The sequence below is a fragment of the Apodemus sylvaticus genome, chromosome 10 (assembly GCF_947179515.1).
Source record: "Apodemus sylvaticus chromosome 10, mApoSyl1.1, whole genome shotgun sequence".
Taxonomy (NCBI): domain Eukaryota; kingdom Metazoa; phylum Chordata; class Mammalia; order Rodentia; family Muridae; genus Apodemus; species Apodemus sylvaticus.
The window spans coordinates 71,172,781-71,190,838 of NC_067481.1; the positions used below are offsets into that span (position 1 = coordinate 71,172,781).

General features: G+C 51.7%; 3 protein-coding genes across 6 annotated transcripts in view; 1 reads left to right on the plus strand and 2 right to left on the minus strand.

The window, feature by feature from the left end:
- Kif3a (kinesin family member 3A) overlaps positions 1–18,058 on the minus strand; it is a 315,458-nt gene that overhangs the window by 118,619 nt on the left and 178,781 nt on the right. The gene's annotated exons all lie outside the window — the stretch shown is intronic.
- Rad50 (RAD50 double strand break repair protein) overlaps positions 1–18,058 on the plus strand; it is a 193,780-nt gene that overhangs the window by 75,736 nt on the left and 99,986 nt on the right. The gene's annotated exons all lie outside the window — the stretch shown is intronic.
- On the minus strand, positions 1,084–8,158 carry Irf1 (interferon regulatory factor 1). 2 transcript variants are annotated; one of them, XM_052197306.1, is made up of 10 exons: positions 7,927–8,158; positions 6,808–6,899; positions 5,366–5,465; positions 4,538–4,714; positions 4,397–4,446; positions 4,177–4,309; positions 3,865–3,987; positions 3,283–3,332; positions 2,305–2,440; positions 1,084–2,027 (listed from the first exon to the last, which is right to left on the minus strand). In XM_052197306.1, exons 2-10 carry the CDS (start codon positions 6,892–6,894, stop codon positions 1,906–1,908), a joined length of 978 nt encoding a protein of 325 aa, XP_052053266.1. In that variant the 5' UTR covers positions 6,895–6,899; positions 7,927–8,158; the 3' UTR covers positions 1,084–1,905. The 2 variants fall into 2 exon arrangements, with proteins under 2 accessions (XP_052053266.1, XP_052053265.1); XM_052197305.1 differs by lacking the exon at positions 7,927–8,158 and adding an exon at positions 7,581–7,681.

An 18,058-nucleotide genomic window follows, 5' to 3' on the forward strand; every position in this document is an offset into this window, starting at 1 on the left:
AAGGTCCAGGCCAGAGACAGTCTCAAACAAAAAACCATAAAGTATCCGAGCAATAGACACCAAAGGAAGGTACACTCTGACGGTCATGTGTGCATGTATAATGTATGCTGCGGGGTTGGTGGTCAGCAAGTTAATTCTAACTTCTAAAATAATCAAGTGGGCATGAACTAGCCAGCGATCAGTCCCCCCTGCCCTTCACCCATTCAGATCTGCCCCCAAACTGTTTCCAAAGGAGTCCAAACCAGTTAACTGTGGCTATTCAAATTTGTACTGAAATTAAACATCAGGTTCCTGAATGCATCATTGGACACATTTCAGCTTAGTTCCCAGGCTTGAGGAGTGTCAGCTTCGAGTGAGACGCGGTCCCGCAGGCCTTGGGGACAGTGCCCGCACTGTTGTCTGTTCTGATGGTCGGCGTCATACCAACTGCCCGCTGTCTGGAATGGCACCTGTTCGCTCCACAGAACCAACAGACTTTGGGTTCTTCTGAATGTGTCAATGGCTGACATAGATAACTGGGCCTCAAGAGTTCAAAATCAACTCCCAAGCGTGATGACCTACAGAGTTAAAGAACTGAGCTCTAGGAGTTGTTCTCCGACCTATACACACTAACTCAGCAGGCAGAGCTCTTTGAGTTTGAGGCCAGCTGGTTTACACAGTGAGTTCCAGAAAAGCCAGGGATATACAGTGAGGCCCTGTCTCAAAAAACAAATCAGCCAGCCAGCCAGCCACCCGAGGATCTAAACTCAATTTCCAGCACCCACATAGCAGCTCACAACTATCTATAACTCCAGTCCCAGAGGATCTGCCACCCTTATATAAATACATTCAGGCACATGAAATTAAAAAAATTAAAAACAAAAATAAATAAAATTAAAAATCCCCTCCTGAAGCAAATTGAGTCTAGATGAGCGTGTGTCCCCGTGGCTTGATGTCCCCTCCTCCACCATCTTCTTGACCATAACTGGAAAGGTTCATGACAGATGCATGTCAATGCTCAGCTGGAGCTCAGGCAGAAAGCCAGCAAGAGACACACCAGGATGTTTCCATAAAAAGTAAAACCAATCAAGTTAAAAAGCCACATACCTTGTAAACAACTTAACTTTTTATAAAAAGACAAATATACATATTTACACATGTGATCAAACACAATTTAGCAGTTAGGTGGCGTTTCCAACATCGGAGTCACGCCAAGGCGCTCACCACCCCCCCCACCCCCTCCCTGGGCCTGCTGAGGACTGCCGAGGCCTGAGGAGACGGCAGGCACCAGGCAAGGCACTACATAAATAAATGTGAAGGCCAAGACTGGGGGCAAATGTTAGTGTACACCTCTGATCAGAAATGTGGCAAAGTCCACAGAGAAAGTGCCATTTTTTTCCCCTAAGCCCCACGGCTAGAGCAGGTAGTGAGGCAGAATCCCTCTGAGGTCCTCACAGGACCCCATTTTTTTCCTTCACATTTCACTGGCTTTGGAACCATCCCAGGGCTCGGTTGGGAAGGGCAACAATTCTTTGGGAATAGGACTCAGTTAGTGCAATTGTCTCCCAGTGCAGCGCCAGCTCCAGGGCCAGCCCAGTGGTAAGACCCTCTCTAAGCAACAAGGCTTTAAAAAGAAAGCTAGAAGATGACTCCTGTCCATGTCCTCTGCCTCACAGTAACCTCAGAACCTCAATCCATCTTCCTAGGAGTCAGGGCCAGCTTCATCTCACAAGAAAAGCTCAGACCCTGCCTCCTGAGCTCCGAGAGTCCGCTGGCCAAGGAGAATGGTTGTCCCTTCCCTACTTGGCAGTGGGAATATGTTTTGCCACATCAAGGCCCACTGAAGTCTAGCTTTTTTGGTATCACAGTCACCATGATGCCAGGCCTAGCTCACTCAGGAGCATAAGAACGGGCCAGAGACCCAAACTATGGCGCACAAGGGATGGCCTGAATGGAGGGAGGAGATGGCCTCATAGAGGTGCCCAGCAGGCTGTCCATCCACATAATGGATTCCATGTTCTTCATCTCCGTGAAGACACGATGTAGGCCTATCCCATGACAAAAAAAAAGGCTGTATAAGTGTTTAAGGAAAGGTATATATTTCACTCAGCTGTCCACAGCCAACAGAAACTACAGCTCAGCTATAGACCAGCCCCATCGACAGACCAGCCCCAGCATAGGAACAGCTAGTAATTCTCACTTATTAACACTGTATCTGTTGGTCTGGTTTAAAAGGGAGGCTTTCTTTGGCTCAACCTCCAAGTATTTCCCAGCCTCCAGCTTCCCCCTTCTCCCAGAGCCCATAAGGACCTAGAAGCCTCTTACCTCCAGGGCTGTCAATCTCTGGTTCCTCCTTGCAGCTGAAGTCTCCATAGACAGTAGAGAGCTGGGTTCCTGGTTCATTAAGCAAGTAGCCCTTGCCATCCACGTGTGTTGGCTGCCACTCGGACTGTTCAAAGAGCTGGGGAGAGGGCATGAAGCCATCAGCTGCCTGCCAGTGCCGAGTGAGGACTCACCCTGTGGCCCGTCCCTCGGATGACCTATAACCCTTCCCAAGCAGGATCACACCCTGGACTGGTTATGGGTTACAACTGCAGAACTGTCACGACAAGGCCTAAGCGTAGAGGAGCACAAAGCTACAGGGCCTTGCTGGCCCCTCCTGTGTGTCACTGGCCCTCTCTTCTCGCCTTCACCCTCTGGCACAGAATCTGCAGGATTTCTCTCTGCTGGGGGAGGACAGAGGAACTGGCAGGGCAGCTTAAAGCAAAGGTTAGCATAACAAGCCAGGAGAGCCAGAGACAAGCCACTGGACATACACTTTAAAAGTTCTGTGCTCCTGGGCCTGAATTGGGACAACACTACCTTAAAAACATTTATGGTCACTTTGAAAAATTGCAGCTGAAAAAGCTAAAAGAACTTGCAAAAAGAAAAAGAAAAAAAGAAAAAAAAGAAAAAAGAAAGAAAGAAAGAAAAGGGAAGAAAAAGGACAGAGGGTTTCTTTTTTTTTTTTTCCCTTACAGATCCCAAAAACTGATTATTGAAACCTGATGTGCATTTCTCAAACTTAACGGGCTGGGTATGCCGGGGCGGAGGACACAATGCTCATGGGGGCTGACTCAGAGCTCTCTGGGACCCTGAGGCTTGCTTCAGGATGGCCTGTGAGAGACCAGTCCCCCAAACACATGAAGGAGGGGTACTTGTGGAACTACATAGGCAGCCAGGTAACAGCACCTGTCCAAAGTGACTTGGAAGCTGCCCCTCGCTGGCTTTCTCTTCCCGGATGTAACATGCGAAGGGATTTACCTTCATGATGTCCTCAGGTAACTTCCCTTCCTCATCTTCGTCCGTTGCAGCTGTGAGGAGGGGCAGAGGTTGGCCATGTATGTCTGCCCTGCAGCTCCACACCACCTCCCCAAGCCTCCCACCCAGCATCTGCCTGCCCTGGAGAGTCCAGAACAGGACACTGGCCTGATGACTCACCCTCCCCAACTGCGGAGCAAGGCCGTAGCCCACCCCTTCACTTCCTTCCTTCCCCGCAGACGACCGAGTGCAGAGAAGCCAGGAGCACTAGCCACCTTTGACCAAGATGTGGCCCAATTCCCTCCCTCTTGGCCTGGGTAACACGAAAGCTCTGAACGGTCTTTCTATGTCTCAGGAACTTGCTTTCCTGCTATGGGGATAGGGTGAGCCATGCCTGGATCTATCAGCTCAAAAGCACATAGGTTTCTTCACCCCTGCCCTGTGATGACTGAACTCACTACACCGATAAGGCTGGCCTGCCTGCTAAAGCTGGGACTGAAGGTGGACGCCAACGCCCAGTTTAGCACTTAGATTTCTAAGCAGACTCTATTCCCCCCTCAAGACGCACACGCCCCAAGTACAAACCTTCGGAGGTGGAAGGCATGGGTGACACCTGCAAGTTATACAGATCAGTGGTACTGTCTGGTACGATGTCCATCTGCATATGCCACTCGGACAGAGTGCTGCTGACGACACACGGTGACAGCGCTGGGAGAAAGTGCAGCAGAGAGCGCAGGTCAGGACAGCACGCTCTCTTAGTTGGCAATTCACCAGCCCCCCTGCCTCACACTCTTCCCGGACAGGTTCCCATGATGCCATGCTGCACTCTTCTCTGTTCCCATGATACCCTCGTAGGCGGAACCTAAAAGCCCACCTTTGCCACGGGGGCAATCTCACCTGGAGTAATGTCCCTTTCCATGTCCAAGTCCTGACCCAGGTAGGCCTGAGTTGTGTAACTGCTGTGGTCATCAGGCAGAGTGGAGCTGCTGAGTCCATCAGAGAAGGTGTCAGGGCTGGAATCTCCACACAGCTACAGAGAGGGGACAGCGTAGGTCTGTGGCACGTGTCACCCACTGCCCACCCTACCACAGCGGGACTGCTGAGAGGCCACACTCACCTTCCTCTTGGTTTTGCCCTTAGCGTCTCGGCTGGACTTAGACTTTCTCTCTGTGGGACGAACAGGCTGTGAGCGGCAGCTGATCTTCCTTCTGCCCGTCTTCCCTTCCCTTCCTCCCGAGGACCCAGTGCCCTTGGCTACCTTTCCTCTGGTTCTTGGTGAGGGGTGGCAGCATCCGGTACACCCGTACGGCAGAGCTGCCCTTGTTCCTGCTCTGATCCTTCACCTCCTCGATGTCTGGTAGAGAGTTCATGGCACAACGGAAGTTTGCCTTCCAGGTCTTGGGATCTGGCTCTTTCTCCCCTGCTTTGTATCGGCCTACAGACGAGAGAGGAAATGCATCCGTCAGCTGCTCCCTGGGCTGGGTACCCCAGACATTCATACTAGCAAACACCACTGTCAGCAGGCCCTGGGGGGTTCTCATATGCTCAGAGTTGGCTCAGAACAGCCAGCAGGCTTGTGAAGGGCTCAAATGGGCTTACTTGAGTGTCTCGAAACCCCATAAATGTGCAAACTGTCTTGGACCACAACAGTCCCCTTGCTTAGATTCTCAGCAGCCAGGGGCTGCAGGGACTGAGGCTTATCTGATGTTTCTGAAGTACAAGAGGGCACAGAGCCAGCAACAAGGACAGTCACTAATAGGTCTGAATTGGATCAAGGGCCTGATTCTTAAAGGAAGGAAGCCACCAACCAGATGGGGCTTGGGTCAAGGACCTTTAGCTAGTACCTTGAGAAAGGAAGACTCTAGAGATAACTGTATTCTATACAGACTCCCTAAAGCACACATGCTTTCTAACAGCTTTGCCTTTATAAGTCCTCTGAGAACTTGCTAAAACAATCCTGTCCTAGAAAAAAATACGGGTGCCACCTTGCCCCTGCTCCGTAATTCTGCATGCTATGTCAGGGAGCTCAGAGGGTCACCCAGAGCCTCAGTGGTAGTGTGTCACACCTCCCTCCCACCCTGCACACCTGTGTGAATGGCCCAGCTCCGGAATAGACAGGCGTCCTTGTTGATGTCCCAGCCGTGTTTGGCAGCGTGCTTCCACGGGATCTGGAAGATCATCTCTTCCTGAACAGTGCGCAGAAGAGAAGACACCGTGTCAGCTTAGAATGCGGTTGAGGAGGCACGGCCCCCAAGTGTGGGAATAGGCTGGCTTCCCCTTTCTGCCCTGACATCTGGCCTGGGCTGACCCGACCCAACCCAACCTGGCTGCCTTTAACAGAACACTCTACATCTTTTAGGAAGGGGGGGGGGACGCCTAGGTTTCTCAAGAGCCATAGCACCAGAAAGAAGTTCAACACAGACACCCCTGCCCTACGAGAGAGCCTAAGCAGCACACTCTCTCAGCCCCGGCCTGGCAGGTCTCGGATACTTGTCTCTGGTTAACGAGCACCAGGGCATGGGAACATCTTGCTTTAGAGTCTCCCCAGGACACCTGGCACACTGGCTCCTCCATCAGGTCCTGCTCATACCTCCAAGGGGTCCCAGAACCAGACCTGGATGAGGACTGCCTGTGTAGCACTGGCCTAATCCTCTCCCCTTAAATAAGACATAACTTACTGAGAAAAGGGTTGGGGGCCAGGGGGACAACAGCCACAATGAGTAAGGCTTTGTTTTTTGTTTTTATTTTAAATTTTTATGCGTGTGTAGGAGGTGTGTGAAAGCCAGGGCATCTGGATACAAGTCAGAGGACAACCTCTTTTATGGCGAGAGGACTAGGGATCAAAGTCAGGCCTTCAGGCTTGCTGGAAGGTGGTGCACCTACTGAGAAATCTCACCAGCCCCAACACTAGGATCTTACCACCACTTTTGTGACTGCTGGCTAATTGTATACACACACTGTCAATCAAGTTAAGATTAGTCTTGGGTTTCACACTTTTTGTGTTACTTTGTAATCTACCTTAAAATGCCTTAAAGGTCCTTATCCGGGACCTACCTCACAGGATTACTATGAAGGTTAAAACGCACCATTTGGTAATATATTTAGAAAGGTGCCAAGCACATAGTAATTATCACCAATGCTATTGTTGCTGCTATACTGCCCTGTGTGCCAGCCCTGGATTCTTCGATCTCCTACTTAATTAGTCCTGTCCCTAACCAGCATCTACTGCTTTTCTGTCTCCTGTCTGTCTATCCAACTTGAGCCATATGTATATACAGTGTTTCTCTTGGAAGAGAGACAACCCAGGCTCTGCAGATGCTGGGAAGTCTTGGTGCTGAGACTGTATCCTACTAGGAGAGTGGGCTGGCCACAGTTTCAGGAAGGAAGAAACAGGAGGCAGAAGTCAGACCTTGCACAGTCTGGCATGCAACACACACTGGGAAACGCATTCTTCTGCTCTCTTATGTCCACTAATGAAACTTGGGTCCCCAAGAGAACATGAGCAGGAATACCCAGGATAACACTCACTTTATTAATCCAGATCAGCCCTGGAATTTGGTTGGAATTAATCTGCATCTCTAGCCAGGGCCTCATTCGCATCCGAGTGATAGGCATGGTGGCTGGGGAGGGAGAAGACAGAAAGCCTGTGTTTGGAGGCTGTTAAACAATCCTGGACACTGCCCTGCTCCACCCAAGGCCACTCTCTGTTACCTTCCCCTGTCCTCACACCCGGGTCATTTCCCTCCCCTACTCTCCTGCCATCAGCCAGGTCCTAGTCATAGATTAGGGACCCTGCAGTAGAATGAAACTCTCCAGCATCATGGGCAAAGCCACCTGCCCATTCTCTCCCTCTCTCTCAGGCAGAGAGGAACAAGCAAGCAAGCAAGCAAGCAAGTCTGTTTGGATGGTTTCAGGATATATGCAAGGAAAAAAAAAAAGCCAAAACGCAGACATCTCAATGCCAGAACTTTTCTCTCAAAATTCAATCTCCGGAGGGAGGAAAGGGACTACTATTGCTTGTTGCCACCCCCAGCTCTGCACCTTCCAGGCTGGGCAAGCAAGTCAACCTCCCTGACAACCTCAACAAACATCTCCGACACTTCCCCCACCCACCCCAATCCAGTCAGTCTATGTCCCCTCTTGACAGCTAGTGCCCACACCATACAGGCCAGGGCGCAACCCCTTCCGGCCTGGTTTCCCCTGCTGCAAAAGAGAAGTGGCGCAAGCAACACCTGTGGCACCTCCTCCCGAAAGCCCTGCAGTTCACGACCGGGTCTAGCCAGTCAAGGTAGGGAGCCAACCTCTGCCACCGAGCACTGCGCGTCCAAAAGCTAGAGCCCAGGCACCAAGCTGCGACCGCCGAAAGTGCGCGCAGGCGGACATCCAAGTCCCCCGGCGTTGCTCGCGGGTGCGCGCGACGGCCGCTCTGGGCTACCGAGAGGCCCCGCAGCGGCTCCGCGCACGCAGACCGCCGAGCGCGGCCAGGGGGCGGTGCACGCCGCGGCCCGCCTCCCGCCTGCTCGCAGCGCCCTCCGGAGCCAGCGCGCCACCCCGACCCTGGGTGTCTCTGGCCCCCACTTCCTGGTGTCCCGCGCGCCTTTTGTTTCACGCCACCCGTTGGTACCCGCGCAGCCCCGGCGTGCTCACCTTGGCTGCAGGAGCGATACCACGGAGGGTACCCGGGCGCACGGAGTTGCGGTGTAGGTACGCGATGCGCACACGGAGGCGAAAGATGCCGGAGATGCTGGGTTGGTACCTCTGGCCGCGGCTGATCTCGGCTCAGCTTGGCCCGGTTCGGTTCGGCTCAGACAGTGAGAGCAGATCCTACCTCGACGAAGGACTAGTGCGCACTGGCGAGTCCGCGGAGCCGCGGAGAAATCTAAACACTTAGCGGGATTCCCCGGCCCCGACTCGGCCACGCCCCCGCCGAGCCGCTCGCGCGCGCCCATTGGCTCACTCCGCCTCATCATTTCGGGGAAATCAGGCTGTTGTAGAGCTAAGCGGCGAAGGGGAAGTACAAGGCGGCTGCGCTCCCCACCCCCTCGGGCCCGCGCCACCGCCCCGGGGCTACCGCGGGCCCGCCCCGTGCTCCACTCCACCCCCCTTCCCCCTTGCCTGTCTTGGAAAGCCGAGGCCCTCACCCTGGTTCTGTAGGCTCCAGCTCGCCGGCTCCTGTGACGATCTTCCCCTTCTCCTCCACGGGAGACACATAACTCCCTAGGTCTCCAGAACACCTGTTTCCCTCTCCAGGAGGGACCCCGGGACTAAATCACCCTGAAAATCAGTCCGGTAATGAAGTGTCAAGAAGGGAGAGATTCTGTCCCTATACTGCCTTATGTGACATTCTCTTAACCACTTGGCTGCTCTGGGAAATTGAGGCAGAAGGCCTAACTTGGAATTGCGGAGCAGTAGGAACTCCCAGCCTTGACTCTGCAGGTTGAAGGACTCAGGGACTCTTAATTTCCTTAACCACAAAATGGCAATAGCCCACTTGCTAGACTGCAGTGATGGGGGAAACACCGTGTCCTGATGGGGAGAGATGACGGTTTTTATTTATTTATTTATTTTTGCTTACCTGGGCACAAGATGTGGGTATGCTTTCCTGTGCCACACAGGTTCTAGAAGTGACCAAGGCGACCCTTCTCCCTTGGGACTACCTGACACCAAGGAAGTGGAGAAAATTCAGAAGGTTCCTTCTAGGACTCCTGCTTCTGCTCTCCATCCTCGATGTAGCCCCTGGGAGAGAGTTCCTCTGTGGAACTCTCTCCTCTGTGTCTTGAAGTCATTTCTGATTCTCCAAAGCCTGGCTCTGGCGAAGTTCTGGGCAGCATAGGGAAATTGTGGCCAAGGCATTGGATCTAATAAAAGAAACGGAGACCCAGGTCTCAAGGCGTTGGCAAGGGCAGCAGGTTAACTGGTGCTCACGAGTAAACTTTGCCAGTTTGTTCTTTCACCTGGCGGCTGGGCTAGTGTGTACACGTTCTGTCTCGGAACTCTGGCCCCTCAGGCTTCTTCCTTCACTTCCTCACCACGGCTTCTGACTCACAAGTACATCAATCCTCTAAGGTGTCATTCTCCTGTGTCACCCCCCTCACCCTACCTGTCTGTCTAGGACAGCACTCAGTTTGAATGTCACAAGCTGTAATACCCACATCAATGAATGATTGTACCTGTAATGTCACTGCCTCAAAGAGGAGATTCGGGAGCTAGGAGATGCAGGATGGCAGGAGGATCTTGGAGAAAGGTATTGAGACTCTAGAATAAATAGGGAGGTGACATTTGGGGTATTTGAAGTGGCAAATAAGAGAAGCACTAGAGATGGGGACCTTGTGAACACTTGACTCCTGCTCTCAGGGCTGCAGATGGATACTTGCTCTGTTGACGTGCTCTGACCCAGCCATTGGAAAATTCAAAATGAGATTAGGGAGAGGAACTTTGTAACTCTTGCAACCCACAGAGACCCGATTAAAAGCAACAGGAGAGGACAAATTGCATCCAAATACCTGTGTGGGTATACATAATGAAAGTCAGCCCGAGTCCTGGAATACCCATCCGCGGCATTATCAGTGATGGGGACCTGTTTTCTGTCATAAGGGTAAATAAAAATTTACCCAATAAATACCCTGTTGTAGGACATTTAGGTTATTTCCACTTTTTCCCCATAGAGACAACACTGTGAGTGAAGTCTCTACACACAGGCTAACCATCTTCCGCTTAGGAGACACCTCTGTCTCATCCTCGCTGCTAGGATTTACCAGTGAAACTGACATTTACATCTTTTAAATGTTCTATGAGAGTTTTTGTCCCTCCACTTTGACTTGAGGTGTTCTTTTTTTAAAAATTTATTTTATTTTGGTTTTTTTGAAAGAGGGTCTCTTGTAGCCCAGGTTAGCCTTAAAAAAGTCATCTTCCCGCTTTTGTTTCCCAATGCTGGGATTACAAGAGAGTACCATTATCTTGCCTGGTACTTGATTTTAAATTATAAAGAATTTGCCAGGGACAGGTGGATTTCTGAGTTCAAGGCCAGCCTGGTCTACAGAGTGAGTTCGAGGACAGCCAGGGCTACATGGAGAAACCCTGTCTCGGAAAAAAAAAAATTGCCTATGATTGGGTGCAGTGTTAGGTTTTTGTTTTTTGTTGTTGTTGTTTTGTGGGGTTGTTTTAGTCTTTATTGAGTATCCAGGTTTTTTTGGGGGGGAGACAGGGTCAAGGCAAGGTTTCTCTGTGTAGCCTTGACTGTCCTAGAGCTTGTTCTGTAGACCAGGCTACTTACTGTCAAACTCCTAGAGGTCCATCTGTGCCTACCACCCAGGTGCTGGGATTATAGGCATGCACCACCACTACCACTCAGCCAGTTTCTAATTTTTTTTTTTAAGCAGCTCACCACATCCCAGGCTGACCTTGAGTTCTGAAGTGGCTTTTAACCTGTCAGACGTTGAGCATGCAGGTATGCACCACCTCATTGGGAACATTTGGCACCGGGGCGTGGACCCAGGCTCTGTACGTGCTGGGCAAACACTGCCAGCTGAGCAGCCTCCTCAGCTAGGCTCCAACCTCTGTCTTCCCATGCCACGCCCTGCCCTTCAGTTGTTCTTAGAAGAGTGTGGACAGCAGAATGCAGAGCTGAGCCTGGAAGCTCCGTGTCTTGTGCTTCCGGGGTTCCCCTAGGGCTGGAGAAAAGCTCAGTGAGAAGCGGCCTTACTGCTCTTGCAGATGACTTGAGTCTGGATTCTAGCAGCCCCAGTGGGCTCCTCACAACCACCTGTGACTTCAGCTCCTGGGAATCTGATGTCCTTTTCTGGCCTCCCTGGTCACCTACATTTGCACATACATACACACTTAAGAATAAATCTGCCGGGCGGTGGCAGCGCACTCCTGTACTCCCAGCACTTGGGAGGCAGAGGCAGGCGGATTTCTGAGTTCGAGGCCAGCCTGGTCTACAGAGTGAGTTCCAGGACAGCCAGGGCTACACAGAGAAACCCTGTCTCGAAAAAAACCAAATCCAAAAAACCGGAAAAAAAAAAAAGAATAAATCCTTCAGCCGGGCAGTGGTGGCACATGTCTTTAATCCCAGCACACAGAATGAGTTTAAGGACAGCCAGGGCTATACAGAGAAACCCTGTCTCGATAAATAAATAAATAAATAAATAAATAAATAATCCTTTTATTTTTAAAGGAAAGAAAGTATTCTCTCTGGTCCCTAATTAGCTATAATGAGACATAGTCTCTACCCATCCTCTAATTGATGAGAATATTAGTAAACAAAAATATCAGAGGCCACTGTTTTGGACTGAGCTCCTATACTAGGCTCCAGCAGATCAACCCAAAATGGTGTCACTCATGCTAAGTTCTACATTATTAATTGAAAATTTGAAGGAACACACAGATCTTAAACTAAACCAAGTCTTCCTAATGCTTTGTTTCCTTCTTTCTGTCCTCACAGCACGGATCTCACTGTTGCTCAGCAGTAGCGCTGTTCTAGCACATGAGTCAAGCCTAACTCAGGAGCCATAGCCAGTGAGACTCGAAATCAAAGTTCTTGCAGTTTTTTCCCTGTGAAATCAGGTAGACTATCAAAGCCCTTCCCAAACCATTAAACACTCCTCAACTGAAAGGTGTCGGCAGGCCATCTCCCCCACCACCCCGAGAGCTTCTGTGTTCTGAACCCTCTCCTCTTCACCTCTCTCTTTCTGCTGGCCCTCCCCACCCCATTTCCCCCATTTCCCCAATATTCAGGAATACTTCTTCCTCTCCCCTAGCTTCCATTTCTGCCTGTCCCCTCTTTTTGTTTGAAAACAATGTCTCATCCAACCTTTTAAAACTATAATATAATTATTTTTCTTAAGATTTTTATTTATTGTATGTAAGTACACTGTAGCTGTCCTCAGACACTCCAGAAGAGAATGTGAGATCTCATTACAGATGGTTGTGAGCCACCATGTGGTTGCTGGGATTGAACTCGGGACCTTCGGAGGAGCAGTCGGTGCTCTTAACTGCTGAGCCATCTCTCTAGCCCAATATAATTATTTTTGTGTGTCTGTGTGTTCATATATAGTGATGCACGTGCCATGGGGCGCGTGCAGAAGCCAGGGAACAACCTAGGGCATTGGTCCTTCCACTTCCACCCGTGGCTTTTCCGTGGGCTCCAGACCACAAAGATCAGGTTGGTCGGAGCAAGGGTTTTTTACCTGCCGAGGTATCTTCCAGCCCCCCACCTCCCTCCGTAGGCTGGCATTAAATTCCTGATCTTCCTGCCTCCACCTCCCAAGTGCTGGACTTGCAGAGTCCAGCCCCACACTTGGCTTCCATTTCTACCCCTTAAAAACAGAAAAAATGCCCAGTTTCAATGAGTGCCCTCAAAGCAACCAATCAGAACTCCCCCTTACCTTCGCCCTTGGGCCTCAGTTCTGTGGCTTATCTCTCCATTCCTATTGCCCTCGCAGTCGGTGAACACTGCTGCATTTTTCTGTAAGAGTCTAGCAGGTGCCTCGCACCCCATAGCTGGAGTTAGCTGTAGAGAACAGCTGCCCATCCGGCTCAGGAGCACCCAGAGGGTGCCTCCCCAAAGTACCCTGACTCGGTTAGGATAAGTGTGCTGGGTCTGAGGACTTCTAGAGGCACTAGCAGGGTCTCCTTAAATGTGACCTTTATGATCATAATTCTGGGGGTGACTCAGTTGACAGATTGCCTGTGTAGCTTGTATGAAGCTCTGGTCCAATCTGGTCACCATGAACTCCAGGTGTGGTGGTTTATCCCTGGAATCCCAGCCTCTGGAGGGGAAGCAATGACAGAAGAATCAGAAGTTGAAAGTCATCCTTGGCTACATAGTAAGGTTCAGGCCAGCCTGGAGTACAGGAGATGGGGCTGGTGACAGTCATATGCAATCACTCTGTAGGACCCTCTACCCTCTCCTCTGGTGCAGCAACTCCTTTCCCCTGCCACCTCCCTCCTGTTACCTGTCTCCTTAGTTAGGATTTCCGAACCACCTTCAAGGTGCCCCGCCCCCTGCCAGGCCTGAACCCACAGCCCATTTACACACAATGGAGACAAACGCCTCCGCCTCCGCCTCCGCAGCAAGGCCTCCCTACCGTAGGTGCCTGGCACCCGGAAGGCACCACAAATCCTTGCTAAATGGCTGCTCCAACATCTGATGACTACCCTCTAAATTCAGACATTCCTTGGCAGCCTGTGCTTGTGCTGATAGACAGGTGTGGGACTGGAAATGCTCTCAGAGATCCAAGGTATTGACAGGGCCCAGTGAAACTTGAATTAGGTTTCTGACTGCTCCCCAAAGCAGACAAGCTCTCTCGGCAGGGCTTCTTGAAATGCTCAAAGGCTCTCTCCTAGCAGTCGAGCTCCATTTTCCCTGCAAACCTCTTCACAGAGGGTCTATCTCAATTAGTAGAGCGCTTGTCTAGCATGCATGAAATCCTAGGTTAGACACCTCCCCCCCCCCATAGTATAAACCTGATGAGACTGTGCCCACTTGTAATTCCACCACTGGTAAAATAGAGGCTGGAGGATTGGCAGCTCAGGGTTACCCTGGGCTACCTAGACCCTGTCTAAAAATAAAGACACAAATGAGACATCAAAGCAGCCAAAACCATCCCAAAGCTTGACCTGAGAGTCCGGGTCCCACCTGTGACTGTGAGAAGCCTGGGCAGAAAGGAAATCTTAACTTATTCAATAAATGGGACTTGAACTTCTGCATAGCGTTAGTCCGAAGTTTGATTCTGGGGAATTGCCCAGGCACGAGATCAACCCCTCCCTGCTCACAGCTTTGGCACTCACACCGTATGACACAGCAGAATAAACTTTGTACCGTTATTTTTATTTACGTATTTATTTTAAATCCAAAACCGGGGACAGTGGGATGCAGCAGCAGCTGACTTGGGAAAGCACAGGGTCCTGCCCCCCCGGGGACCCAAAAGGCTGAAGTCACAGCACTCAGGCAGGCGGTGGTGTCAGTGCCTGCCGCTTGCTCCGGAACTCATCGCCCCTCCCCCGCCCGCGGGAGTGTGCGTGTGACCGTGTGGGCTGCCACTGGGGCCCGCTGCGGAGTTTCATTTCTTATAAACACAGCGTTGGGAGGAAAGAGGCCTCAGTTCCCATCCGCCCTGTGGGGCCTGGAGAGCTGAGCCGAGGAGACTTGTGAGGCCAGTCCCAGAGGCCGTGACCCAGGGCAGGGCTGGATGGAAGCAGCTCCCTTCCACTGTGGATGAGTCCTGCGGGGTAGTCGAGGCACCACCCCCACCCTACACTAACCTTCCTCGCCGGGCTTGGCCTTGCGGGGGACCCCCCCTCTTCTCCACGTGATGCACTCGGGTGCCGGGTGTGCGTGATTGGAGGAGAGTGGGCAACCAGGCCCTTTGGGCCAACTTCCACATTCCTGATCCACCCCGACTTGGGGGTGAATTGCAGGCTCCGCTCTGGCTAGCTTCCTGGAAAGGGAGGGAAGCGGGCAGGCGGAGAACCGACCGCAGAACCTCCCAGCCGGGCCGCCCAGGTGGCTGCCTCCATCCTAACCCTACGCCTCTATTCTCCCACGCCTGCACGCTAGGCCTGCCCCACCCGTGCCAGGCAGTCACCTGCCAACAGGCAGAGCTTTTTTTTTTTCTCCCCACCACCCAGCCTTCCCGCTCTGCCAGGAGTTTGCACCTAGCTCAGCATCTATAAGCTATGTGGCCTGAGGCTGCATGCTAAACTTCCCAGTGCAGACTATCCATCACCTGGGTTGGCTGAAGCTGGCAAGCCTCTAGCCGAGCTCCCGCTCTTAACAATCCCCTATGCCTGTCCCTCTTCTCCGTTCCCTGTCCCCAGGGTTGACAGGGACACAGGAGAAGCACTGAAATACGGGGGCGGATGTCCGACAAGAACACTCCATCATCTACTGCAGCCTGAGAACCTGGCTGAGATAACTCGCAGTATCCTGGCGGTAGGGTGTGTGTGTAAACTCCCGGGGTTCGGAACCCTAACTCCCAACACCCACTCTCAGGGTTCCGTCGGCCAGGCAGGAGGGGCGGGGCTTGGGTTTCGCTTTCTTGCCAACGTGGAGGCAACAAGGAAATCGAGGAGTTTCCCGGAACCGCTCTCTCGGGGAGAGCTCAGCCCTGCTCCAAGGCAGGCAGCGGGACGGGCACATGTCCAGAGTCCCTGGCCAGCAGCTCGCTGGAACTTCCAGTGGGAACCGGGGAAAACCAACCCCGGAAAAGCCCCACCTCAGTGCACCTGCCTAGTTCTCTGTTGTTCCCAGAGAAGGTGCGGACCTCAAGGGAGAACAGCAGAGGGGTCACCGACAGAGTCTAATGGTGTCTGTCGGTCCACCATCTGAGGATGGACCATGAAGCCAAGTGATACCTGAGGAATGACTGTCCCCATCTGAGTCTTGGAATGTTATTGCTTGTCTTTGCCTGGAGACAAGGCTCACATACTGGTGTTGAACTCACTATGTAGCTGAGGATGACCTTGAACTTCCGATCCTTCTGCTTCTGCCTTTGAAATGTGGGTGACTTTGCCTGGTCCTTGCAGTGTCAGGGATCTACCCCAGGGTTTTATGCAGGCTAGGCAGATGCTAGTGACTTAGCCCGATTAGCTCCAGTATGTGTGTGCTCATGCATGCCTGTGTGCCTGTTAAGGTTTCCGGTAGCCCAGGCTGGCCTCAAATTCCCGGGTAGCTGAGTTGGACTCAAGATCTTCTCATCTTCCAGACCTGTAAATGCTGGGATACCGGCACCAGCAGCTGTGCTGATTCAAACCCACTCCTTAAAAAAAAATATTTATTTTATGTATATGAGCTACACTGTAGCTGTACTGAGGGTTGTGAGCCATCACGTGACTGCTGGGAATTGAATTCAGGATCTCTGCTTGCTCCGGTCAGCCCTGCCCGCTGCAGCCCAAAGATGTATTTATTAATAAATATATCTAAGCACACTGTAGCTGTCTTCAGACACACCAGAAGAGGGTGTCAGATCCCATTACAGATGGTTGTGAGCCACCATGTAGTTGCTGGGATTTGAACTCAGGACCTTCGGAAGAGCAGTCAGTGCTCTTAACTGCTGAGTCATCCCTCCAGCCCTCATACCCACTCTTTGGTCACTCTTTTCCTTATTCATTGGGAAGATTTCTCTGTTTAAGCTCCAGAAGAGCTTAGCCTTTCCATCCTCTCCAGCCTGCCAAGCTCAAGGCTAGAAACAGCCAAACGTAGAGGTGGGCACAGTGACAGCAGGCACGCTGACTGAGCTGGCCGCACGGAGTGGAACCAGACCTCTGGTTCCAGCCCCTGGCCCCTAGCCCAGTCAGGTCCTGCAGATGAACCACGAGTCCCTCTCTAGGAGTGGACTCAGCCCCTTCTTGAGCGATTGGGCCCTGCCCTCCCGTGGGTCCTTGGGCAGCTAGCAGACTGTTCTCATCCCAGAGGAATGTGATCTGTGAGCTTGGCCACTTCCTCTGTCCTTAGAGGCAGGAGCTCCCTGCAGTCATGGACGGCTGTGGGCTGGGCTTGAGTCTGAGCCAGGAGGCTAGGCAGGGAGGGGACAGGATGGTGTTTGGGGGAGTCAGAGTACAGTTCCCTCCCTTACATCTTCAGTCCAAAGAATAATCTGGGGTCAAGGTAGGCAGGGTCACCCCCAAAGCTTATGTTTCCTTAAGTTCTTGGATCTCCCTCTTTGTGGCCATGGCGCTTGGAAAGACAGGATTCAAACTCAGTAGACCTCTCTCTCTGATCCAGAAGAGCAGGGGCAAGGGCAGGGGCAGGGGCAGGATTCCCAGGCAAAAGCCATGACTTTTTCTTTTGCTTTTCTCTAGCTGGGTTCAGGATTGCCACGGCCTGGAAGAAGGCGAGGGAAACTCTAAATTCTGCAAGAGTAGAGCTTGTGCTGTGCACACAGCCCCTGGTGACTCAGCCTGGGAATCCCGATGCCTGGGCCTGCCCGAGATGAGGGCGCCTGGGCAGCCATGGCAGCAGTTGAGAGAGGCCCCAGAGAGAATGTTATTGTACCTCCTTTTGGGGTGAGGCAGCTTTTGGTGGTTTTGTTTTTTTCAGATTTAATTTTTAAGACCATTTTTATATGTGTATTTTTTTTTTTGCTTCTCTCCGGCTCCTCACACACATGTGTGCATGTATATGTGTGTGTAGCGCATGCACACATGTATGTACAATGCTCAAGGAGACCAGAGGAGAGGGCCAGATTGTCTGGAGCTGGAGTTTCAGGCTGTGTGAAGGGATCCTAACCTGGTTTCTCTACAAGGGCAAGTGTTCTTACCACTTTAGTCCCAGTATTTCTGAGTTAAAGAACCAACTAATCCTAGCTCATTAAGCAGACCCTGGAGCAGGCCTAAAATTACTGTGCTAAAGGTTACATTTGTGGAAGAAAAACAGGACAAGAGGAAGGTGCATCCTGGTTGTTACTGTAAACTCAAGAGCCGGCATACAGCAGGTGCCCAATGGGAAGCAGTGAACGACGGACTGGAGGGAGGGTGGATAGGATAGGGTAAGAGATGTATAAATGGGTGGGTGGGTTGGAGGGAGGCAGGGAGGGAGGGAGGAAGGAGGAGAGAGAGGGAGAAAGGGAGAAGATGGATGGAGTGGAGGGAAGACGGATAGGCAGATGTAGGAGGAAAAAGACAGCTGGATGGGTGGGACTGGCTAAGGAGACGAATGGATAGATGGTGGGTAGATGGATAAAGGGATCATTGCGAGGGCAGGTAGATGCTAAACTCAGCTGTTCTTAGTATATAAAATATCTCAGTGTTTCCTGAGATAATTTCTTTTCTTTTTTCT